Source organism: Panthera tigris, chromosome D4 (genome assembly GCF_018350195.1).
Source record: "Panthera tigris isolate Pti1 chromosome D4, P.tigris_Pti1_mat1.1, whole genome shotgun sequence".
In the NCBI taxonomy this organism is placed as follows: Eukaryota; Metazoa; Chordata; class Mammalia; order Carnivora; family Felidae; genus Panthera; species Panthera tigris.
In genome coordinates, this window is record NC_056672.1 from 59,728,467 (window position 1) to 59,755,153 (window position 26,687).

Below are 26,687 nucleotides of genomic sequence, written 5' to 3' on the forward strand. Positions count from 1 at the left end.
CATCCCTTTTTCTCCATTTCCCTCTACATGTTCTTAATGTTGGGGCTTTTCAGGAGCCCATTCTTCCTATCAAGCATAACCACTTTTTTCCCCAAACCCTTCCCATCATTCCACAACGTGGGCAGGCTGCTGAGGGAAACGTCCTGCGAGATTGCTTATGCAGTCTTTCTCCTGATCTAAACACCCCCTTTTTTACGTCCACAGCATCACCAAATAATCCAGCAGTACATGGTGACCCTGGAGAACCTGCTCTTCACCGCTGAATTAGACCCTCATATCCTGGCTGTGTTCCAGCAGTTCTGTGCCCTACAGGCCTAAGGGTCGTTTTACTCCCCTGTCAAGATTTTTTTTTTAATATCTCAAAATAATTTGTCTTATTTTTGATGGTTTGAATGCTTGCTTTCTTGTAGCACCCTTTCACTTACTAAAGGGGGGGGGGGGGAGGAGGACAGTGAAGAATACAGAATTGATTACCTTTAATTGGCCCTACAAGGCAAATACTCCCTACTGACAATGTGACGATGACCATAGGATGTATTATATCTGTGACAGATACAACTGTTCTGGTATTTTTTTCTCCTTAAGGCACAAAAGATAAGCGATTTGAGGTATGTGAACACTAGAGGTCCAGCTTACAAAGTAGTATATAGAACTGGTGGGTTTACTATCAAGTAGCATAGCTTTTCACAGCTCATGGATAACCTAACATGGCTGAAATAAAACTAAAAATGTTTTTTAAACTTTGGTATTTCATGATTTATCATCTCAATCTACTTTAAGATTGGTGATTTCCTCATTCACAATTCTTCCCTCATTCACAATTCTCTCTTCAGATCTTAGTGTTTTAAAATGTTACACATATTAAGTGTTATTTATTTAGCACTACCCAAATCTGTTTGAATATAAGTCACCTGAGAGTCTTTAAAGTTATTTTCTAAATTAAACCACAGGGGGGCGGGGGACACAGCCGTAGTTCTTAAGGCTCCCCAGGTGATCCCGGGTGATTGCCAGTGTGTGGACAAGTTTGGGAACCATTACCTTAGAGCTGTCCGGTCATTTCCTCTGTTCTCTGAGACAGATTTGTCCAAGGTCCAATTATGAAGTACATGCTAAAGTGGAAATAGAAGTAGCTAGTTTGGATTGGCTAAAACTGTACTGTAGGTATGGACTTTGTTTCTATAGAATTTAAGTCCAAGGAGTTACTAATTCTTGAGCCAGTTTCTTACATGGTATTAAAGCTTAACTAAGATAATAAATGAGTACACATGTAAAATATGCAAAATAGGGACTTATCTGACATTGCAAATTTCTAGCATTTTAATAAGCCTTCATTAAACCTGAGGAAAAATTTATCAACAACCCCACAACTGATAAGTAGTATTTCTCTGTTTGTACAACATAGGTATCTTTCACTTATTTATGTCATAAATTTATGCTGTATTAGTATTTTTCATATTGTTACGTGGTCTCTTTGGAGTATCCTTCATTTGGTGACTACAGAATATAGTCAAGAGATGGGAACTCCTAGGATTTTTAAATAACCATACCATGTAAAACAAGAATTGTTCCCAGAATTAAGGGTGCATGGCAGGTTACTACCAAAAGGAGTCTAAAACCCAGGCTCTCGGCTAAATATTCTTTGGGTTATACTGTTCCTCTTTCCCACAAACAGTATTCAGTTAGACATGGCTCTTGTCCTCAAGAAGCCAAAAGGATGACCCTTTAAGGCTTTGGGAACTTTGACCCTAAACTGACTTATAAATCTTTCACAATGTATTGCAGAGTTTGACTAATTATACTTGCTTGATCCGAATTCTAGAGGAATTTCTTGGATCCTCTCTTCATGTCAAGAATGCACTGATGTGACCCCGCTCACAGTCTGGCAGCTAAGTTTAGGGAAAACTGCAGACTGAATTTCAAAGATATAAGAAACCAGACAAATTGGGAACTATATACTATATATATATTAATGTGCTCATTAACAAGTGGCTGTTAGATGCCACGTGCTACAGATCTGCCATATGTAATCCTCAAACAGTCCTGAGAGGATCATGCCCATCCGACAGATAGAAACAGGCCCACAGAGTAACTTACTCAAGGCCCACAGCTAAAAAATGGAATTGGAACCTAGGTCCATGTGGCTCAAGGGCTCTATATCTCCCATGCAGTAATGCTGTTGTCAGCTGCCTGGATCCCTCAGTACTCTTGTCCTCAAGCTGGAAGCTTTCTCATGGTCCCAGGAAGGTCCTGCTGCCCACTGTCCAGTTTTTACTGAATGAATAATTGGCACATTTAAAAAAAAAAAAAAACTTTAATACATTAAACTTTTTAGTATTTATATAAAACATTTCTATATTGGATACTTGTATAGAGAACAATTAATAATTACAGTCTTAAGCCTATTTGGGTTGGACTTGTTCAGACTTGCCTTTCTTCAAGTATAATCTGCAAGATCTGATCTAGAAAGGAAAATGAAAACATATGACCATCCTATTTCTCTGATTGTAGCAACAGGACTAAAAAAGCCAGGTCAAAGAACAATTTGAAAACATGCGGTTTATCTTAACCTGAATATTTTTGTAAGAAACAAGCACAAACCCTGTAATCAGGCACATTTGGATCAAATCCTCTTATTAGTATAACTACCTTGTAAGCCTTTTGATAAGACAGAGGCAGAACTAAATGGGTAAACTTGATCCATATGTCTGGGGTGATGGTGGGTTGTAGGTGATCACTTCCTTTAGAAGTGCTAATTAAACAGAGAAGTTCTCTTCCATCCCAGGATTATAGGAGAATACCCGTAAGCCACTTGGCATCATCCCTGCCCGGCCCATGGTAAATGCTCAGTAAAATGTTAGCAAGTTATGATAAACTTACTAACAGTACCTTCTTTGATCAGTAAAACAATATGGCTGTTTTTCCATTTGAATCTGGATTTGAAAAGGGCTACCTAGACATGGACGTTAAGGCCTATGGTGGTAAACCCCAAGGATACAGGAAACATGATCAGACTCCCACAACTCACTTCCTGCTGGGAATCAGGGCTTATCCAACAACAGCTCCCCAGTTCCCTTATGCGGAGACAGGGTCTAGAAGACCTGGCCAGCCTTGGGTTCAGGATCTACCACCGTCCGTTATTTCTGGGAGAAGGATCCTGTTCAGCCAGCTTCTGCTGTTATTAAAAGCTCTTCCTCCTGTTCCAATATAGGGTTTGGCTTGGTTTCTTATTTCTCAATTTTGGCTTTAACCTAACTTCTGAACCTACTCCGCCCCTTGGCTCCCATCCCTGTTGTAGAAAAAAGCAATCCCAGACCCAGTATTTTGCCTACAACCAGACCTGCTGGACCCTTACTGAAACTTGCTTTTAAGCCACAACATACAAATTTCTTCCTGAAGCATGATTTATAGGAGTGTCCCGTTCATCTGTGGCAACGTTACACTTTACGAGTCACATTTTCTCATAGGTCAGCTCGTGGCCACACATGGTACAAGTCTTCCGGTACGTATCCTCCTCTAGGCTTTCTTCTGGTCCATACTCATGCTGATGAGCAACTGTTTCCCTTTTCCACACGCTGCTTCTCACCGCTCGCCGTAATTCTAAGAAAATAAAAGCCAGTTTTTCAATGATGCTGTTCAGCTGAATCCCCAAATCCACCAGGGGTGTATGTATAAACCAAATAACGGTTTACATTACTTTTATAACAAAATTGATTCTAGAACCATGGCAAGCTTGGCCTGTGAAATTACTCCTCACTGTTGGGAGCCATGTGAAGTGGTTGATAGAGAAATGGGGTAAATGGGTTAGAGGGACAGCAAAACACAAAACTTCAGAAGATGAATAGAAACAAGATCATAAAAGAATGGGGTTTATTCAAGCAGCTAAGGAAAATGATGCCACAGCAGGTAAGGGGTGTCAGCTGGGACGACTCAGGACAAGGAGAACTTCAAAGTTCCATATGTTAGGAGCTACTTCTGTAAGAGGCAGGTCAAGTTATGTCTGATAACTAGAAAGCCAAGAACTCTGTTGCTATGCTGGTGTCTCATCTCAGAAAAACTACTTTTGCACCTGACCTGAAGGTCATTCAGTTCTTTATCCTATAAAATGAGAGCAATATTTTAGAAGAGGGACTGCCAATTATTGCATTCTTGTATTACCTAAATGTAAGAATCAGAGACCATTAAGAGCTGGGAAGAACCATAGTTTTTATTTTATTTCACTTTATTTTTTTGCAGGTAGGGAAAGAGAACAAAGATAGCATATGAATCCAAGTCCTTTATTCCAGTGTTTAGAACGTTTCCCACTGCATCGTGTGAAAACATCATTTAAAAAAAACTGCTGGATGCTTTGAAAGCAACTAAGCCAAATTACATTTTAAAAGTTCACACTGCATTACCTGAAGACACCAAATGCTTACTATTAACTGAAAATTAAGCTAGTAACTTCTCAGTTTCCAAATTAATGAATAATAAGCAACACGGTTTACATTATTCTGTTCTGACCAGTGATCCATCAAGCCCAGCACTGTTGTTGACAGGGGCACTACCTAAGAAAGAGTAGGTTACACAATCTCAACCATAAAAAATCACTGGACACCAAGTAATCACACATTTTCTTTAATCCCTTTCAGATTTATGATAAGCAGTATCTAAATACTTGCATCTTTGTAATTTGCCCTTCACTGCGTCAGAAGGATAAGCAAACATAGGACTATATTATCAGGCACTGTTCTAAGCACTGAATCTATAAACACAGTGAATCCTCACAACCCTCTGAGATAAGTAAACTATCATCCCAGTTTCAACAGCTGAGAAAACTGAGGCCCAAAGAAGTTACATATGTTGTGCCTAAGGCCAAACCACTAGTCAATGGCAAAGGTGTCTTTGTGTTATTAACCACTAAAGCTGTGCTGCCTTTCACACCTCCAGTATGAGAAGCACTTTATCTCACACCATTATTGTCAAGCTTCCGTGTATACACCTCTAGACACTTTCCAAACTATGGGGAAAATTGTGTTCATCCAAACAATCTTTCTTCCTATATTCTCTCTCTCTGAAGAATGCAAATTTTTCTAGATGTATCTGGAATGCCCTATCCTTTTATTATTTTACCTTAGGATATTTTCTAAATACAAAGTGAAATCATGTGCTGACTAGCACAGATGCTCCTGGCTTCAGATAATGACAGGAAGAGGTCTCCTGTTTGAATTCTAATAACTACTTTTCAACTTTGTTCTGATAAAAGGTATCCTACCTAGCCACTTTTCCTCTACTACTCCACTGAGAAAACACACTCTAAATCTGACCCAGTCTCAGTCACTACTACTAAGCTAACCTCTACCTGCTTTGAGCATTACATGAACTCCAGAAGATAAATAAGAAAAATATTTGCTTAATGCTAAAAGAATACTTACAACAAAATCTAGTTTACTGACCATAATTGGTCATAACTGAACACAGGTTTTTACTGACTTTACGGCTTTTTCTTCCCATCCTTCAGCTAGTCGATCAAGAACAATGACAAGAAACGAAGGTAAATCTTTAGTATTTACTAGACATTCCTGGAAAAATGGACTAGAAAATAAGTACTAAAATACTGATACGTTTATCATTTTTTTGCCTTCTTTCACTTCCTGAACAACCATTCAGTGAAGCAAGGCAGGCAGGCATCTGTGGTAGGGCAGAGGGAGCCCAAGAAAGGGAAGGAGGATCTCCCTACAGTGGAGGCAGCACACAAACGGGTGTCGGTCAGATAACCACATTAAGGATAATGGGAATCAGGTTCTCACTGTCAGAGAAGGGAGTTACAAAGAAGAAAACTAGAATGAACCCTAGCATTCTGGATTAGAACTGGCTATAGCAGTGTGAACTCAGTGTGTTAATTTATAATATATATGGGCAGACATAAAAATATATTCACGTGTTTTGTGCTAGAAAGAAACCTTCAACAAATGATTAGACATGGCAAAAGGACACAGGAGCTAGCTTGAAGAGACTCCTACTGGCCCAAACCTGAGACAAATAAGGACAGGAATTCATGAATCCATATAATAATAAATGGCAGAAGGGATGCTGTGGAATGTGGACTTCTGACTGGTTAACTGTGAAGAGAGCAGTGAAATTAGAAAATTTTTGCAAAGAGTATACTGAAGACTGCTTCAGGCAAGAACCATCCATGAATGGCTGCTAAATCTCCAAGGAGGTATTAAGGAGAAGAAGGGGATCTGTTTGCTCTTAACTTTTTTTTTTTTTTTTTTTTTTTTTTTTGCTTATCAAGGGCAGATGGACATCTGTCCCTAGATGTGCTGCTACCTATGTACTATCTCCAGCCTGAAACGCATAACCTGAATCTAACCATCGGGAAACATCAGAAAAGCCCCAAATGAAAAACATTTCTAAAAAGGCAAGGTGGGGAAGGGAACAGACTTCTTCAAAAATGTCTGAGAGGCTGTGGAAATATTCCATAATAAAGAAATTTAGAAAGACTTGGTACCTCAAGTCAATGCCTGATTCTAGACTGGATCCTCTACTATAATGAAAAACTACACAGGACATTACTGGGTAAACAAACAAAGCTAGAATATGGATGACAGATTAGATCAAAATATCACTACAGTACTTTGGTTTTGTAAGAGAACACTGCTATTTTTAGGAAACACATGCTGCAGTACTAGGGTAAAGGGTAAAGATATACAACCCACTCTTAAATGGTTCCAAAAAGAGTGTGTGTTGTGTGCAGAGTACAAATGGCACATTAACAATAGATCTGTTAATGTTTGTTTATTTTTGAGAGAGACAAAAGTGTGAACAGGGGAGGGGCAGAGAGAGAGGGAGACACAGAATCTGAAGCAGGCTCCAGGCTCTGAGTTGTCAACACAGAGCTCGATGCAGGGCTCGAACTCATGAACCGTGAGATCATGACCTGAGCTAAAGTCAGACGCTTAATCGACTGAGCCACCCAGGCGCCCCAACAATATTATCAATCTGGGTAAAGGATACGTGGGTGTCCTTAACTATACTTATCTTTGCAATTTTATGGAAGTCTGAACTCCATTCCAAAATGAAACTTAAAAAGTCAGGAGCTAGCTGGAAGAGGCCAAATTTGAGACCATTTGAGCTTCAAAATGCATCAGTTATGGACTGTAACACTGATTTGAAAGTAAGAATCCATGAAGCCAACTGATACTAAAAAAGGTCTTCTTCCCAAAGGAAGCCAAATAAGAATTACAGAAAGAATAACAGAAAATCACCATTTATATCCACCCTAGTAACAACAAACGCAGGCAAGAATCATCCCCGTTGTACCAAAACCTGAGTGAGACTTAAGGAATGGGGTGTTCCCGCAGTATGGGAGAGTCCAACCCAAAGATTTCCTACGAATTACAAAGGGGAAGGGTACCTTGACAGTGGGGAAATCTAGCAGATGCCACCTTAACCGCGCAATCAAACGGAGTATCACTCTCTTAGAGAACTGGTCTAGCGTGTCTTCCGGATGTGACACACTCGGACACATCACCTAGGAAGCATTCCTTCCTAATTATTCCTAATAAATCTAAATAGAAGGACATTCTGCAAAACAGGTGGCGGACTCTTTAAAAATGTCAATGTCATGAAAGATAAAACAGGTGAGGACCTAAAAGAGTACACACAGGCATCACCCTTGACCGGCCCCCTTTGTTCCAACAACTAAAACACTGTGAAAGACATTAGAACAACTGGGGAAAGATTACATACTAGACAATAGCATTTTATGAATATTAAACTTACTGTGACACCGTTTTCAGTTACATAGAACGTCACTGTTTACAGGAGATGACATGCTGAAATATTAAAAACCACAATGTCTGCAAGAAAACTCTTAAATGGTTCAGCAGTGTGTGTATGTGTGTGTAAACCTATGTGGCAAAATGTCAACATCTGGTGAAATTAAAATGTTTTTAATTAAAGATTAATAAGTTTATGTTACTTCATTTAAGCAACTTAAAACTTTGGAAAGCAGAGGTCACCACCTACTGCTGAGTGAGAAGAGGGAGGCAGAAAGGTCAGAGCCTCCAAGAGTGGGAAAGATTCACTAGCCCTGGGGAGATCTAAGGAAACCTTGCGGGTGGGGAGGAGGAAATGTGCCACACAGCCCAGAAAGCCCAGCTGAGCTGCAGAACAACACAGCGGGTTTCCGTGTTGCAACCTCCTAGTCCCACCGGCCTAGAAGCTCACAGCACAGAAAGCTATGGGCTACCTCTCTTGGACATTTACAAGTGTCTTGCTATGGATATCTTCAGAGACTGCTTATACTTTTTACCCAAAGAAGTTTTCCCTTAAATCCTTGTTTCATTGAAAAATTTAGTTTATACCACTCTAAAACTAATTTTATTTGGCTTAATATCTTAATTTTGTACAAGAGGCAGCATGTATTCGAAGAGGCCCAATGCTGCTTTTGAGGTAAACGCACAACAGAACTAGCTGAAGGAGACCAAAGTTTCTGAACACTTGATGGGACGGCAGGAAGTTCTGACACAGAACTTCTGACACAGGGTGCTCCTTGTTAACTACAGGGAAAAAAATCGCAAGGAAATGTCAAAATAACATGAAGCTTTGATCTGATCTTGTCCTCCATAAACTGAAGCAGAGTAACACGGAGTTGTGTCCTTCAAACTGCTGACAAGTCTGAAAATGGTCATACATATAACCACAGGTCCGGGATGTAAAATCTCCATTCACTTAGAAAGAGCCCCCAAATGGGCTTTTCTTACCCACCTCTTTTGGGGGGAAAGTGCATAGTAACAAACCATGAAGAATCACTTTCCATTTTTTAGAAGGCCAACCTCTGCCAGTACTAGGTAAGAGAAAACTTAAGGCTTTTCTTTAAAGCTACACTCCTCTCCACTTTATTTGTGGAGAGGCATGCAAGCCCAAAACGTTCCGTGTATCTGCACCAACTGAAAGTTCTCATCTGATAGCAAAGCCAGCACGCAGGGCATTTTCTGAAATCCAGTTAAACTGAGCAGCGGTGACGCCATCATTTCTACTTATGCCTTCTTGGACTGGAGAGATCTATAACAATGTGAATTTGCTGACAATTCTTGTCTCTCACTTTGTCTGTATTTGTAAATACTTTATGCTATTTATACTTAAATTTCTTCTGTAGTAAGATCAATTCTTTCTCAAACTGCTAAAGTAGATCATATTCTAAAAGCAGGTAAATGTAATCTCTTACCTTTACATTAAGTAAGCTTTGTGTCAGCTTCTTTGTGGATCAAAACCAGAAGACCAAGAGGAACCAGGTTCCAATTTCTTTTCAACTAAAAGACTTTTAGACTTGCTTTTATTCCTCTCTGTTCTGAGCAAACTGCATGGTAAGGTCCTTGTTTCTAATCTCTACAGTGTCTACTCCACTCTCAGCCCTTTGTGGCCTAGTCAGGAGGACTGGAACATATTCACCAACCTCTAAAGTAAACCAACAAGAAGAAGCCATAATTAAAGAGGGTATCACGCTGACCTCTGCACATTAAACACCAGAAGACATGGAGTAATGCTTATATAGTTGAGAGAGAACTCAGGTTTTCAAATGCAAAGGAAACAGAAAAACATTCTAAGATTTATAGGGACTTGGAAACTCTACCACTTCTGTAACCACTCAGAAAAAATTTCCTCAAAAAGGCATGCTTCATCCAGACAGGAAATGAACTGAATTAAAGAAACCAGTCTTAAGAGGTCCAAGAAAAAATTCAGGGAAAATTCGAACTCTTCAAGGAAGAGGAAAATCCAGTTTTATCTGGTGATTAATGGCAGCAATTTGATACAGTGAGAGAAACAGCCAATTATATTTAATACCTATGAAAATTGTATAAATCTCAAAAGAACTGTTCTATTCAAACTAATAGTTGATCTACAGGATTATCTTAATTTTTATAGCAAAAAGCATAAAACAGATGCCATCATCTTTTATTGTTGGTCAAATTAGAGAAATTTAGCCACCTTTAGAAGACATCTTGACCAAACTACAGAAATAGTATCTCAATAAAAACTACAGATAGCCCTCCTTTTTAAAGTATTTGATCACTCTGCAGGTCTAAGTTTCTAACTCCTTTATCCATATATTACTCTCTGTACCAAAACACCACCAGGAAAGTTGCTTAAAGAGGCAGTAGAGAAGGAAGAGTTGAGGTGACTGATTCAGGGTAGCTGTAGTAAAAACCCCAGGCTGATGTGTAACTAGTCTGTAACTCTGCCGTCCTCTTTCAAACCCAGTAAGAAGCCCTCTGTTACTGTACCCTTCAGGGCTCTCCTTGACGCAGGAAGAAGGAAGGGCTAGAGTAAAGCGTGAGGTAGAGCATAACCTAATAAAAGATGAAAAGGACCAAATTTAAAAGTCTTTCCAAAGCCTCTCAGTTGATTCTTGCAGGTATTTTCAATGGCTTGGTACAGCAGTGGCTAATTTGGGGAAGATTCTTCAATGAAATGCTTTTATATGGCACAGTTTGCAACAGGAAACTTCTAACAAAGTCATAAAAGTGTGCTTACCCTCTGATTCAGGAGCTGGTATTTTAAGTAACTATATATAAAAATATAAATAGGGATGTTAAGAGGTTGTTTTAATTAGCGTCATAAAATTCCATTTTTATAAGAAATAATTTTAAAGCGTCTATGCATTGAAAAGAACTAAAAAACCAGACATTAAAACATCACTACTGATGGTCTCTGGGAATTAGAATACAAGTTCTTTGCAGTTTCCTAACTTCTCTGCACTGCACATGAATTAATCTTATGATGAAAAGAGAGGAAAACATATCCTCATGAAGAAACAAGGCAGGCTTATATTCAAAAATTTTTTGTTCTTTTTTAAGACATCTGAACTATCTTCCAAAACCTCTTCTAAATCCTAAATACATACAAAAGTATTTATTATGGCTAAGACCCTCATTTTAAATGGATCAATTCAGTATATGCAGAGCCCTGTAAATACATAGGATACGTGCTATCTATATGTACCTGACACCACACTGGGACTCGACAATTACTGCATAAGGAACATTTATGCCTACTGTGTAAGACTCTTTCTAGGGATTCTGCGATACAGCAAACAATGCTCCTAGTGCTCCAGGAGCACCCTGTGCTCACCACTATCACAGTACTTATCATGCTCCCATATGATATTAAGTTTACTGGCCTTTCTCTTCTGACCAACTCTGACTCCAGCATTTATGTCAGCACAGTACCTGGAACATAGTTGACACTAATTACTGGATGCACTGATGGACAGATGGATACGACAGACTTACACACATATGCGTAACTGGATGGATGGACAAACAAATACGGAGATAGATGGACAAAGGAATGGATAGACAGATGTCTGGACAGAGGAATGAATGTACCAATGCAGACTTTCAGTTAGGAAAGCCTGGTTCCAGTCCCACCTCGCTAATAATGATCTAGTTAACAAGTCACTCTACCTTTCTAGGTCTTTTACTCACATATAAACAAAAAAGGATTAGACCCACTGACGCGAGAAGGCTCTTTCTAGCTACTAAATTAGATGACTAACACCGAGGCAGAATTTTTTCATTTTAAGCAATTAGAGAAGTTTGCTGGTGGATATCCTTGATGTTTATAACCCTGTTAGTCATATTTAATTAAGACTGAACTGATACCATATCCTTGACCAGGGAGATATCCCTGATCCTCCCACTATTCCTACATAAAAACATAATTCACTTTAAGAGGAGGACTTACATGCTTTTTAGAACTGCAGTACTGTGAGGTTTGCACCGAGAGCCTCAAACACCTACTGGGGGCAAACTTTAAGTCTTTTTCTCTTTAATCTATGAAAAAACATACCAATCTACTGGTGACAGATCTTTAAACAAGAAGAACTTAGCTAAAGTCTTTTTGCAAGTCAGTAAAACACGGTCCTTCCTGAGATAAATGTAGCCACTTACCTTTTACTTTCTTATCAAACTTTTTCTGTCTCATTTTTTCTCGGTTTTCTTGTCGAATTTCCTTTGCTTCTTCTAATGCTTCCTGACTGCCCCAAACTTCAAGAGACCGCTTCACAATCTACAACACAGAACCCATATTTAAATAAGCTGTCATTCAGAGTTGTTAAGTATTATAAAGTTTTAATGATTAAATCCGTGAGCACCAAAACATGATCTCACTCAAAGGCAATTTTGTAAGTATTTGAAATTTTTTTAAGAGATTAAATAGTGCTTAGACGGGTGCCTGAGTGGCTCAGTCGGTTAAGTGTCCCATTCTTGATTTCAGCTTAGGTCATGATGTCACTGTTCATGACATTGAGCCCCATGTTGGGCTCTGCACTGACAGTGTGGAGCCTATTTGGGATTCTCTCTCCCTCTCTCTCTGCCCCTCCCCTCCTCGAGTGCACTCTCTCAAAATAAATAAACTTTAAAAAAATAGCACTTAGACTGCTGGTGGGAATGCAAACTGGTGCAGTCACCCTGGAAAACAGTATGGAGGTTCCTCAAAAAATTAAAAATAGAACTACCCTACAACCCAGCAATTGTACTACTAGGTATTTACCCAAGGGATATAGGTATGATGTGTCAAAGGGGCACATGCACCCCAATGTTTATAGCAGCACTATCAATAATAGCTAAAGTAGGGAAAGAGCCCAAATATCTATCGATGGATGAATGGATAAAGAAGATGTGGTATATATATATATATATATATATATATACACACACACACACACACACACACACACACACACACACACACAAATGGAGTATTACTCGGCAATCAAAAAGAATGAAATCTTGCCATTTGCAACTACGTGGATGGAACTGGAGGGTATTATGCTAAGCGAAATTAGTCAATCAGAGAAAGACAAATATTATATGACTTCATTCATATGAGGACTTTAAGAGACAAAACAGATGAACATAAGGGAAAAGAAGCAAAAATAATATAAAAACAGGGAGGGAGACAAAACATAAGAGACTCTTAAATATAGAGAACATACAGAAGGTTGTTGGAGGGATTGTGGGAGGGGGGATGGGCTAAATGGGTAAGGGTCATTAAGGAATCTACTCCTGCAATCATTGTTGCACCATATGCTAACTTGGATGTAAATTAAAAAATAAATAATTTTTTAAAAATTAGTGCTTAGAAACTCAATAATACTTCTATTTAAGCCTATAAAACCCTCAATAAATGTATGCTTAATTAGACTATAAATAGAAAAGCTGTCCTCTGACTATAATTATTTCTCGGATACATTGTTTTCACATAAATTCACAGAAGTACAAGTAGTTGGTGCATCTGATAAGTTTTGTCACAATCACCAAAAAACTTAGCCACAGCCATCTCAATGAGGTCACCTCCAAAAACCCTCCTACCACAGAGAACCCATAACTACTCCTTTCCTCCTCTTCAGTTCATTACAGTTTCCATCCACTTGACTAATTTCTGATCTTTAGAGTATCATCTTCTTTTTAAACTTTGGCACCTGAATGACCTAAAAGCCTTTATTCTTGTTTAAAAACTTTGCATTATAATATCTTTACTCTTTATAATATTTATTTACATTTAGGAGACTCACATACATACTAAGAATTATGCTTAGGCTCTCTCTCACAATAATGTTAAGGGGACCAAAATATCAATCAAGGTAGCCAAGCTCAAATTTCCTCTTAACATAATAAAGGGACATACTGGCATTTCCTAAATTCTAAAACATCACATTTTCCACAATTTAATACCCCTGAAGATGCTGCAGCAGCAATCTGCTTTCTGGTACTTTAACAACTGAGTCAAAAGGCAATTCAGAAGAACTGGACTCTGAATGCAAAGAAGTTTAGGAATATCTTATCCGTACTTGCATTCTCCTATTTATGTATGCACAAGCATGACGTATAGCAAAAAAATAAAATAAAATAAACTATACTAAGTCTGATGGCACTATTTCAGTAAGTGTAAAATAAAAGCCTCAAGTAATGAGAAAGCATTGGGTTGGCATTTTTTAATTGTTAATGGTACATAAAATAATAGTGAATCTTCTAATCAACAGTGTCTTAGGTTTAATAAAATTCAATAAATGGTTGGTTTTACTATATATATATATACAGTATATATACATATATATATACTGTATATATATGTATATATATATATATTTTAATCTTTAAGTAGGCTCCACACCAACATGAAGCAACTCACGCCCTGAGATCAAGAGTTGCATGTACTACTGACTGAGTCAGCCAGGCACCCCTACAATGCAGCTTCTTAATTTTATTTGGAGATACTAGGATTTTCTAGTATTTTCCAATCAAACTGCTCTAAAGCAATGCCTCCCAGTATTTTTTTATATACTGGCACAAAAATATAACCTTTGTACCATTATGGGATGGATACAGGAGGCTGCTAGTGACTCCTTATGGGTGTGGGTAACTATCTCTGCACACCTATACCACCATCACCACCACATGAGGAATTGAGAAGATCCACTGTGAGACACAGTAGAGTTACTTGGACACATGACAGGGATCCAGATGATTATTTCCAAGTGGAGTTAGATCTTAGGCATTTGTGAAATTCCTGAAACTTTTTAAGAATTTCATTGGAGGGTGGGTGGGTAGGGAAATGGAACCTAACCCTTAACTCCCAAGTTTTTTAGTTCCCTAATTGCACTAGTAACATTACTCCATAGTAATATATTTGCCCAAAGTACCACTCCAAAAAGTAAAACGTTATTAAATGTCATCACATATGACCGCAACTTGTAAGAAAAACAACAAAAGGAAAAGGATCTTTTTAACTGTAAGCAAAAACTAAACTAATTATCACTAGTTTATTGTTAAAACTTCACCTGATCGAGGGTTTAACATGAGTATAACTTATCAGAGACCTGCAATTTTAAGTAGAGTTTCATATCACCCCATTGTGAATGATGAGGATTCTTCTTCACAATGAATTTAAGAGCTGGTTCTCTTTTTTCTAAATCACAGTCTTTCAGAAGGTATTCTTGTTTGGCTTCTGTTTTAGTTATGAGCTTGTGTTTATCATCAGCATCTCTGAAAACAAATGAAGTCCAGTACTAAGTTAGCTATTTTAAATAAACTAAGTTTTCAAATAGTCCAACAACCTAGGGGCATGCGTGCCTAAACATAAAAGTTTTTCCTTGGACTCTCACAGTCAAGTTAGCAGCGTAAAAATTCTAACAGAAAAATACTTATTTGGAAAAGCTAGATTATATTAGCCAAAGATCCAGGTCATTTAACACTCTAAGAATTTCTTTTCTACTTAAAGTCCCTCTTTTCCACAATGGATTTGAAATCTCTTAATATGAGTACAGTAAATATAAAGGAGAAATAAGACCCAATGAGTGAGAAAATATAAATCAAAGCACAAAGTCAGGATGAGTGAGCCAAAAGGAATATAAACATGCAAGGTCCAACTGTCCCAACACAGTTCAGTTTCCAGTTGGCTTTGAGCTTTTTCAAAGCCAAGGTAAAAACGGAGACATAGTCAATTACATAGTTCTTCTCATTTATTTTTTCTCCACATACATGCCAGATACATGGAAGGTACTAGGTACAGGTACTAGGAATACAGCAAAGAAGAAAACAAAGCCTTGTTTTCATGAAGCTCCCATTCTGGTTAGCAAACATCATGACAGATAACAGTGCTATAAAGGAACATAAAGCATGGCAAGGGAAAAGAAATTTTCTAGTAGACTGGGTAATCAAAGAAGGCCACTGATGAGAGGGCATTTGAAGAGGGCCCTTAAAAAGTCAGAGAACATCAAGGGGTGCCTGGGTGGCTCAGTTAAAGTGTCCGACTTCGGCTCAGGTCATAATCTCATGGCTCCTGAGTTCAAGCCCCGTGTCGGGCTCTGTGCTGACAGCTCAAAGCTTGGAGCCTGCTTCAGATTCTGTGTGTGTGTCTCTCTCCCAAAAAATAAATAAACATTAAAAAAAATAAAAAGAGAACATCCTATTTGAAGAGCTGGAGAAAGAACATCCTAACCAGAGAGAACAGAAGCTCTAGGGCAGGAATGTGCTTTGCAATGAGCCGGTGTGACCAGAAGGCTTAAAGGGAGGGACGAAGGTGAGGAACGATGGGAGATCAAGTTAAAGACAGGCAGGGGCCCTGTAAGCAGCGGTGAGACCATTCTATTCCAGATGGATTAAGAACCGTTGACAAGTTCGAACTAAAACATCTACATAGAAGAGGCCAATGGTGCAAAGTGGGGGACACAGGCCAGTTAGAAGACCACCAGTGCGGTGCTCCAGGCAAGGGCTGATGGTGGCCTCAGCTGAGGTAGAAGTGGGTGAGGGGGTAAGGGGATAAACTGAGTGAGGATATGGAATGAACAACAGAGGCAAATGGATTTGGAATAAACACTGGATAAGCAGAGATACAGTAAATAAAACTGGCCTTCACTGAAATGAGGTATAGATCAGGTAGGGGAGACTCAACATTAGAAATAACTTTATGAAAGCTAAATAATTTGGAAGTTTAAGCTAAAGGAGGTGACAGGTAAACAACACTGTACTAAAATTAAAATCTTCAAAAATTTTGAAAGGAAACAGAATGGAAGGCTGTGTTCCTAATTACTTTGAAGTTTAAAAATATCTTTTTTCCAGACTACTTTCCACAACTTTCTTTAAAGTGATACATCAATTTCTCATGGAAATAAGATTACACGTGGTAATTTTGGTCCCAAAAGCTATCCGTACCTTTTTTTTTTTTTAATATTTTTTTTAATGTTTATTTATTTTTGAGACAGAGAGAGGCAGAGCATGAACAGGGGAGGGTCAGAGAGAGAGGGAGACACAGAATCGGAAGCAGGCTCCAGGCTCTGGGCCATCATCAGCCCAGAGCCCGACGCGGGGCTTGAACTCACGGACCGTGAGATCGTGACCTGAGCTGAAGTCGGACGCTTAACCAACTGAGCCACCCAGGCACCCTGGAAAGCTATCCGTACTTTAAAGAGTGACAATACTGTGGACCTTAACCACTGTGTGTCAATGGGAAGAGACTTTATATTGTTTGTAATTCCAACGTTTTTGGAATGTTGGAATTTGTAATTCCAAACATTTCCAGTCACAGATCCAATCACAAGACCAGAAACATCTCTATCTTCTCAGGATTCTATCTTCTCAAGATCCTACACAGCAACAAGTCAATGGGGATGTCTCCCGATGGCTGCAGCAGGGACTCAGAAAGGGCAAGTCCTCCAGGCAGGTGAGCAAAAGGTCTAGGGCAGCAGGTCCAAGAAGTGGGACCAGGGAACAGATAAGAGGGCTAAGTAAGACTCCAAGGTAGGGTCTTAAGGCATGAAAGACACCAACACAGGATGTGGCCGGGGTAAACAGCAAGGACAAAACCATGTGGAATGAGAAGGATTATCCTGGGGTGACAGAAGAAGAGGACAGCAGCTAGGAAAAGAAGAAAAAGGATGACAGAAGAATGTGAGTTTTCCTCATCTCTTCTCCCCCTGCCCATTCAGGAGAGTAAAGCGTGCATGGAAGGGGGTGCTCTGAGAGTGCCAGGGGAATGGCTGGAGACGCTTCACTCCCTTCCTCTCACTGAAGGCCCCAGTCCTCTGACCAGTATGTCTACACACACTGGAGTAAGCACAGGGGACCCTTAGCAGCTGGGGGAAGAGAGAGGTTAGGAACCTGCTACTGACAGATGGTAAAGACCCACCAGGCCCACAGAAAGGAGAGGACATATCTATGGCTGAATCAGGGCCATCCTTCCTGTTTATGCGACACATCGTACCTTTCACAAGCACAGGCTTCCGTATTTCTTTAGCAATATGGAAGTCACAAAAATTTTAGGAAACACCCAAAACAAAAATCATAATTACTAAGAAAATATTAAATCCAAATGGCTCTAATTATTGATTTGCCCTAAAGCTGCATGCAAACATTAAATTTTAGCAACTGAGAACACTGTCTGAAGTAAGTACCTGCAGTTGTCACAAGTTGCCAAATCAAAGTGGTTCATAAGGTAAGAATCCATAAATTCTTTACCACATTCTTCACATATCGCATAATCAAATTCCATAACAGGTCCTAAAGAAAGGAAGGTTAATTCTTTAAGTGTCCTTTTTTATAACAGAACAATAGATTTTCCCCTATCTTAAATTTATCAGTATGTACTTTATAACTGATGCAAATACATTTACCTAAAAGACAAAACATGATTAGGTAATCTTATACTTACCTTAAAATTTTAAGGAAAAAACTATCAATTCATCAAGTATTTTTGAACACAAAACCTATGTGTGAGGTACTTGTATTAGTTTCATATTGCTGCTTGTAACAAATTACCACAAATTTACTGACTGAAACAACACAAGTTTATGATGTTACAGATCTGAAGTTTGTGGGTCTGACACAGGTCTCAGTGGGCTAAAGCCAAGGTGTATGCAGGGCTGCATTCCTTTCCGGAAGTTTTAGGGGACAATCTATTACCTGCCATTTCCAGCTTCTAGAAGCTGCCTGCCTTCCTTGACCCATGACTTCCTTCCTCCATCTTCAAAGCTGGAAGTAGCAGTTTCTCCCACCACTCTGGCTTCTTCCATAATCACATCTCCCTGTGACTCTCTCCTGTCTTTTACTTTTAAGTATCTCTGTGAATATACCGGGCCCACCTGGATAATAGAGAATAATCTCCCACATCTCAAGGACTTTAACCTTAATAACATCTGCAAATTCCTTTTTGATGCAGAAGGTTATATATCATGGGTTCCAGGGTGATTAGACGGTGGACATCTGTGGGGACCATATCTGGCCTACCACCATACTTCTGAGAGAAAGGTTAGTCCCAGAGTCGAAGGGAGGGGAGGGAGCTGCTTAGACAGGAAGATGGGCACTAACACATAACATGGGGAAAGCAGCAAAGAGCAAGTTAACACTAGAAGAGACAACACAGGATTCACTTCCAAATGGGAAACTTTTTCTCTCCCTCCATTCCACCTGGCCCCCAACACCACCATGAACAGGGCAAATACATTGATCTCAATCACAAGACTGTAAACTTGAGGGTAAAGATTATATTTGGCTATCCACCCTCAATTCCCAGCACAGAAACTACACTAGGTAAAGCTCAGTTTTTTTAAGGACTTCAAACACCTAGCTAGGGATCTTTATCCTATACAATTGGTTCTCTTCAGGATGACTGCTACTGCCAAGCCCCAGCTCTAAGAACCGCCACAACTCCCAATAGGAAGAGTTATCATTTGTTGTCATTTGTTCACAATTTGTTCAATATATTCCTACCACTGCCTTCCCTTACCTACTCCCAACACCACAAGGTCAGTTAATATTCTACCATCCCTCAATTCCACTAATCTCCAAACTCCAACAAAAATATCACTCTTCCTTGTAAAACATTAGAGGGACATAGCTATAGACAAAAGGAAAAGCTAAAATATAGTCAAAATGATATCTTCAAAAAACTGATTACAGAATGTGTTAAGAATGGAGATAAACTGCAGTCAGAAATACCAATTAGGAGGCTACTGCATAGCATTACTAATCAAAAGCCATAAAAGGTGCAGATATTTTCCTAATTTTAAAAACTCTTTATAATGAAAAGTTTTAAATTACATAATGATTTTTCAATTCCATCAATCCCTTTAAATCTGCCATGTGGAAACTGGCAGTCAACTGTATGCAAGATCCTTCCCTCCTGGCCATTCATTTATTCATGTATTTATTATTGACATAGACTCATGGATTCCTGTATTTTCCAATGGTATCGAATTTATTAGTGTCCTTAATTACTTTGGTGCTCAATTTATCTCAGATGTGGCCAGCAGGAGCCCCTTCAAGCTGGCTCTTATGTCCCTGTAACATACCTCTATTACTTTTTGAATACTTATATATTACTGGCATTACAAAATGCCCCAAACTCACCTGGTAGCCATCCTGCCCCAACCCTAGAATCAGCTATTTCTCTGAAGGGCCCTGGTTCCTTTTAGTGGGGGAACAGTAACAGAATCTAAGATCTGGACACCAGGTATGCTCATTGCTACTGGGCTATCTTCACTGCAAGGCCCTTTCTGTGGACAGAGCTAACACATGCATATGTGTGTATACACCCACCCCCCGCCCAACACACACATATCTTTTTGAGGTATAAGTGCTATATTGTATGAGTTTCACATGTCCAACATGATTCAATATTTATAAATATATTGTGAAATTATCACAGTAAGTCTAGTTAACATCTGTTGCTATAGTTACAAAAAATTTTACGAGAACTTTTAAGATCTAGTCTCCTAGCAACTTTTAAATGTGCAGTACAGTGCTATTAACTAGTTGCCATGCTGTACATTACATCTTCATGACTTATTCTGTAACTAAAAGTCTGTACCTTTAGATCCTCTTCACCCTCCACTTTCCCCTATCATCTTCTTGGTTATTCTGACGAACCTCTGTTCTAGATTATAAAAGCATTTGACAGGCTTTGCTTTATAGGCAAATGACTCAGATAATTTTGATTTTTTCAGCTATGCTGAAGGTCTTTAAAATTAACAAAGAAAACGTGATAGAAAATATTAATCATTCTCCCTGTTTTCTTCTACCCACACAGGTCAGCCACATCAAGTTGTGCCAGCCCCCTTGTGCAAAGGCATCTGGCCAAGGGGGGCAAACAGGGGCCAAAATGCAGCCCATGACCACTTTTTAAGCCATGAACCTTGGCCCAAACTAAGCCCAGAGAATGAGGGCCTTTTCTAATTGGCCTCCCAAAGGAGACACTATTGAAGGAAGTAATGGAGAAGACATGATGGCCAACTGACCCATGAGCCAGACCTGGGCAATTAGAGACTCCTCACTCCCTACCCTGTTCTTGGAATGCACATTCTGCCCATCAATCCCACAGTGGGAGCTGTTCCAAGGACAAAGCCTTGGGAGAGTAAGTGTCATTGAGGCCACCTGACCTGAATATGTGACTGAACCCAGTTAAGGCCTCTATATAAACTGTTAAGATTTGGCAGGTGGGTGCAGAGATCTGCTTGTCTTGCAGCCACCCAAGACAAGCCTTATAAGTTCCCTTGCTAATTAATTAACACTGCCACTTACCAATCTGGAGTGGTCTCTTTCTTTGGTCTCTCTTGCCGTCTGTGCACCAGACCAGTTTGCAAACCAACACACACTTTCCCTAACTTCCACGATTCCTTACCAAAGTTCTTATTACAAGCAGCAGCATACCAAGCAATGCCACATGCATACCTTAGTTAAGCAGGAAGGCACTACAATAGGTTATCAATAAATATTTGTTGTGTGATCTGTTAAATAAAAGCATAGGCTTTACAGCCCACAGTTGATTCCAAAATCTACAGAAAAAAGTTACAATGAGTCTTCATATCCATAAAAGCATAGAGACTTTCAAGATCTTTCATTCAATGCCTTCCCTCCTCATACAGGGCTTTTCTAAAACATCCTGGTCAGGTGGTCTTTTAATCTCTGAACCCCTCCAACGCTTTGCTATTTAGAGGCAGCAATTTACATAGTTAGAAAGTTTTTCCATTTCACAGAGTCACCATAAGGCTCACATGCTCTGTGCCAACATTCTGTAAGTGCAAAGTGCTAAGTATATATAAGGCACTCCTTCATTATACTCTCTCACCATACTGTAATCGTCACCCACTGTTCCAAGTTCTGCCCTCCAAAGCAAATCACAGTGTGAACTCTCTTCCACAACAGGGCACTTCTTGCATTTGCAGGCAGTTAGAAGTGTTCCTCAGTTAAACCTAACCAGTTTGACAACTGTTCCTCACGTGTCAATTTGAAGACTTCTGTTTTGACCCCCCCGTTTTGGACACTATACATGTGTCAACATCACATCCCTCTTAAATATGGCACCCAAACTGAACAAATATTTTAATCCTTCAAGTCTCAGCTTCTGAAACGAGTTTAGGCACACATAGAATAGGACAAGACTATTACCCATCTTGGTGAATACATAACATTTCTGTTGCCACAGCTAAAACTAGAATGCATTTTTTTTAAGTCTATTTATTTATTTTGGTAGAGAGAAAGAGAGAACCAGTGGGGGAGGGGCAGAGAGAGGGAGATGGAGGATCCAAAGCAGGTTCTGCCCTGACAGCAGAGAGCCTGATGCAAGGCTCAAACTCACGAATCATAAAATCATGACCTGAGCCAAAGTTGGACACTTAACCAACTGAGCCACCCAGGTGCCCCTAGAATGGGTTTTTTAAGCCTCACCAAGATAAATATATACAGATACATATCCCATTTTTTTCCCTTCAAACAAACAAAAGAAATAACGTCCTAAATTGTATCTCTTGGGTTCTAGCCCCTTATTTCAGCCTATCTAGGTAACTGAGTATTCGACCAGTGAATATATTGGCTATCCTGGCCTATCATAAAACAAACCTAAGTATACAAACCCCAAGTGAAATTAACCATTGCTAAATCTGTTTAATTTTTAATCTACCAGCAAAACTGCCAAACTTTGTCACTCTTATAAAGCTAACCTGCTCACTGATTATAAGAAGGTATTATTTAACATCAGTTTGCAAAGAATTATGCATGTAACTCAAAATGACCAATCTAGATACCAACTTTCTGGAAATACACTTTACCTGGTTGATGGACAACTTTTCCAATTGTACACTGTTCCTCTTCTTCCTCTTCTAGAATGAAGCCTCCTCCTGTGTCGGTGATCTTTGGGGCTGCTTTTACATTAGCCACGCCTATAAAAAGTAAGTAAAGTGGTCAATGATTTAACTAGGTAAGCCCTTAAGTTCCCTTGTGCATAAACAGGAACTTTCTTTAAATTTAATAGATATCAAACAAGACAAGGATGTCCACTATTAACACTTCTACTCAACGTTATACTGAAGGGCCCAGCTAGCAGAAGATGATAAGAAAATAAAACAGGCATAAAGGTTGGAAAGGAGTAAAACAGTCTGTATATTCTACATACATAATCACATCATCTGTGGATAAAGACTGATCTATGACATATGCCATGAAAAAGACGGAGAAGAACTTGCTTAGAATGTGGTGCTAAAGGTCTGGGGAAACAGCAAGGTGGGGCAGCGGAGAAACTGGGCTTTGTCTTGGCATGACTGAGCACTTGCTCAAGTGATGGTCCTGACTACTCCAGCTGGAGTAGTCTTTTTCATGGCCTATGTCACAGCTCAGTCGGAAAATGAAAATTGTACGGCACACTGAAATAAAAGTACTGCAAAGATAAAAAATCTCAGCACCAAACCTAACTCTTGAAGCACAACAGGTTGTATACCACGTTACAGCACAGTTCAGTTCTTGGGTCAGTGCCTGGGAAACCTTACAGAATATTCATTCTACCTTGCTTTCCATGACCAAAAGTTTTATGCCAGCTTGTTGTTCTATTACACACCCGGGTTCCACAGCCATTTAGTACAGATCTACAAACCTTTACAAAATCACAAATATTAACGCAAATGAACAACTTTTTGTCCCGACTCCAGAACGTCTCAAGTTGAGAAACTAATAAAAAAAAAAGTACTAGAAAACAGAAAGGATGAGACCAGAACCATTAAAAGTGGCTGGAATTTACAGATTCAGGGTCAGTATAAATATAAAGACATGCTGCCAGCCCCAGACTCTTGGCGTTCTTCCTTACTTCTGGCTGGTGAAAAGGGCTCTACATGTGCTCAACTACTCATACAGTATGGGACGTGGCTTTAGGAACATGTGTATTTCGTGTTACAGAAGTGGTCCTAAAGAAGTGCATGTCGACCAAACTATATTTTCAATCCCTAGGGAAGATTATTACTTGGCTCCAGTGGAAAATTACACCACAGCAATGTACATACATAGATGACAGACATGCAGTTAAGGGCTGCCCTAAGAAAGGGGGTAAGATAACATTTAGACATAATAACAGCCTTTCTTCTTAAAATTGAGAGATGGCTGCATAGAAGAGGCAGTCGGTGGCAAGGAAAGGCCCTGAACCCGGTATCATATAACCTCAATTCTAGTCCCGATTAACCTGTTGGACTTGATCCTATGAACCCCAGCAGATCCCTTTCCTTTCCTGGTCCTCAGTTACCACCTCAGTAAAATACCAGTACCAAACCCTGCCCTAATTATTTTCCAAGTTAACAGAATCAAATTAGCTAACTTGAAAGGTGTGAAGCACAACAAGCGCTACTCTTGAGAGCCCCACGAAGGCAGGAGCTCACCACCTCTCTTTGGTGCCCCAGCACGTAGCAAGCACTGTGCCGGGTCCAGAATATGCACTCAATCGCCCTTTGTTGAGTTGATGAATTCGGGAACGGTGCAGAATTATTCCTGCAATGGGTTACAAGTCTAAAAGCTTTATACGAGGACTACCGCTAGGACTGCTGGAGGCACAGCAGGAAGAGAGCAGAAAGGGAAAGCTGAGGCGCCCACCGACACTGGCTGGTACCCCCCGACGGCGAGAGCGGCCGCATCCCCAAGCTAAAGACGGCAGCTGGGCCGCCCAGGTGCAGTGAGGAAAGCCCGGGGTCCAGCGCGGACCCGCCGGCGGTCTCGCACAGCCCGCTTTGACACGGCCCGCCGAGCGGACTCCCGGGACTGCAGGAGGACAGGAGCACAGACAAGGGGGCAGCCGACGCCACGCCCAGGACTTGGTACCCGGTCCGCCAGAGGGAAGGGGCAGCGCCGCCAGGGCCCAAACCTCCGGTAGCCGCAGCCGCCGTCGCCGGGTAGGGCCGGGCCGCCAGCCGGGCCTGGCGCAGCATCAGCGCCCGCTGCCGCTTCCGCTCTATGCTCGCCCGCACCGATGCAGGGAGCTCCGCCGGCTGTTCTGAAGCCGCCGGCTCCGGCGAAGGTCCCCCAACCGCCGCCATCTCCACGCTCCCCAAAGGGCAGAGAATCTAGCCCCGCGCAAGCGCATCAGCGCGCCGAAGCCTGCCCACCGCCCCGCCGCGACGCCCGCACCGCCTCGGCGTTGACTTCACCACACAACCTCCGAGAGCGCCTGCGCACTTTGAGGAGGAGGGGACGAAAGGCAGGGGCGGTGGGCGGGGTCTGCGCCTGCGCCTGCGCTAGGGAAACCGCTTGCTGGTCACCTGGGAGGACTCAGGCCGAGGTCAATTTTCAGTACCCGGTAGTCTTTTTTTTTTTTTTTTTTTTTAATTTTTTTTATTTTAACTTGTTTTATTTTTTATTTTTTTAAATTTACATCCAAATTAGTTAACATATAGTGCAACAATGATTTCAGGAGTAGATTCCTTACTGCCCCTTACCCATTTAGCCCATCCCCCCTTCCACAACCCTTCCTGTAACCCTCAGTTTGTTCTCCATATTTGTGAGTCTCTTCTGTTTTGTCCCCCTCCCTGTTTTTATATTATTTTTGTTCCCTTCCCTTATGTTCATCTGGTTTGTCTCTTAAAGTCCTCATATGAGTGAAGTCATACGATTTTTGTCTTTCTCTGACTAATTTCACTTAGCATAATACCCTCCAGTTCCATCCACATAGTTGCAAATGGCAAGATTTCATTCTTTTTGATTGTCGAGTAATACTCCATTGTATAGATATACCACATCTTCTTTATCCATTCATCCATCGATGGACATTTGGGCTCTTTCCATACTTTGGCTATTGTTGATAGTGCTGCTATAAACATGGGGGTGCATGTGTCCCTTCGAAACAGCACACCTGTATCCCTTGGATAAATGCCTAGTAGTACAATTGCTGGGTGTAGGGTAGTTCTATTTTTAGTTTTTTGAGGAACCGCCATACTGTTCTCCAGAATGGCTGCACCAGCTTGCATTCCCATCAGTACCCGGTCATCTTTAAAATAATAGTTTCGCTTGGTGGTTCTGAATAGGGGCTTTGGAGTCAAATCTAGGGTTAAGTTCTAGCTCTGACATTTACCACTGTGTGACCTTGGTGAACAAGTTATTTAACCTCAGTTCAGTTTCTTCAGTAGTTAAACGAGGATAATTATGGAACACTCGCTGGGTTGTTGGAAAGATTAGATGTAAGGATTTTCGGCACAATGCCTGGCATATGGAAAGCTTCCCAAAATAAGGGCAGCTAGTAGTAATAGTAGTGCCAGTCAAGAAAGACCAATAGATGATTCATCTGACTGTACTTTGAAAGCATGGCCTAGGGGACAGAGTCTTAGATTTGATATGAGAAACCCCTGGGTTCAAACTCTCACCTGCTGTTTGACGTCAGGCAAATGCAGCACCCGGTACCAAAGCTGGTATGCATAAACTTGGCTATCTTTTCCATGGAATATTACTTCAGTGAGGGTGAGGTTCCACCAGTTAAACAATGGGTTTGGATTTGGCCCAAATCCTGACTTTCCAAAAGTGAGTGGTTAATGGAGCATTTTGCAAGAAACATTGCATGCATCTCCAAAAATGTATGCTTTTTTATTACAAATGAAATTTAATTGAAACCAGAAAACATTATGTTCTAATTACTGCATATACCATTTAGGACTAGTTTTCAGAACAACCTGGCATACTGAGGTTTCACACTAGAATTCAATGGTTAAAATTCAATAGTTAAAATTTGAGCAGCACAACCTAGTGGTTCTAATCTATTGAACATATATATATTCAATATATATTTTCTAATCTATTGAACATATATATATTCAATATAGATATTTATTGAATACACACACATCACACACACACACACACACACACACACACACATATAAGCTGGAGAACATGATAAAAACCAGA

At 40.2% G+C, this 26,687-nt stretch overlaps 2 protein-coding genes across 15 annotated transcripts in view; one reads left to right on the plus strand and one right to left on the minus strand.

The window, feature by feature from the left end:
- NCBP1 (nuclear cap binding protein subunit 1) overlaps nt 1-740 on the plus strand; it is a 37,887-nt gene extending 37,147 nt beyond the window's left edge. For both annotated transcript variants that reach the window (XM_007089293.2, XM_042964942.1), the window contains one exon: nt 205-740. In XM_007089293.2, coding sequence (XP_007089355.1) covers nt 205-318 — 114 coding nt within the window. In that variant the 3' untranslated portion in view covers nt 319-740. The remainder of the gene's footprint in view (nt 1-204) is intronic.
- On the minus strand, nt 689-25,051 carry XPA (XPA, DNA damage recognition and repair factor). 13 transcript variants are annotated; one of them, XR_006210723.1, is made up of 8 exons: nt 24,658-25,034; nt 22,589-22,699; nt 17,939-18,044; nt 14,867-15,032; nt 11,937-12,054; nt 3,026-3,597; nt 2,390-2,459; nt 689-2,271 (listed from the first exon to the last, which is right to left on the minus strand). XR_006210723.1 is itself a non-coding variant. In XM_042964944.1 (6 exons), the coding sequence occupies exons 1-6, from the start codon at nt 24,827-24,829 to the stop codon at nt 3,449-3,451; spliced, it is 822 nt and encodes a 273-aa protein (XP_042820878.1). In that variant the 5' UTR covers nt 24,830-25,034; the 3' UTR covers nt 2,320-3,448. The 13 variants fall into 13 exon arrangements, 2 of the variants coding, with proteins under 2 accessions (XP_042820878.1, XP_042820879.1); XR_006210727.1 differs by lacking the exons at nt 689-2,271; nt 2,390-2,459 and adding exons at nt 7,765-7,817; nt 9,212-9,441 and having other exon boundaries at nt 3,509-3,597; nt 24,658-25,051; XR_006210725.1 differs by lacking the exon at nt 2,390-2,459 and having other exon boundaries at nt 3,381-3,597; nt 24,658-25,035.
- Between the last annotated feature and the right edge of the window lie 1,636 nt (nt 25,052-26,687).

Bases quoted from the DNA above. Each gene is read 5' to 3' on its own strand.
- XPA (XM_042964944.1), bottom strand. From the start codon at position 24,829: ATGGCGGCGGTTGGGGGACCTTCGCCGGAGCCGGCGGCTTCAGAACAG. The intron at 15,033-17,938 runs GTACTTACTTCA...ATTTGTTTTCAG, and splicing joins GCAACTTGTGACAACTGCAG to AGATGCTGATGATAAACACA. The intron at 12,055-14,866 runs GTCTCTGATAAG...TCTGTGTTGTAG, and splicing joins AACTCTACTTAAAATTGCAG to ATTGTGAAGCGGTCTCTTGA.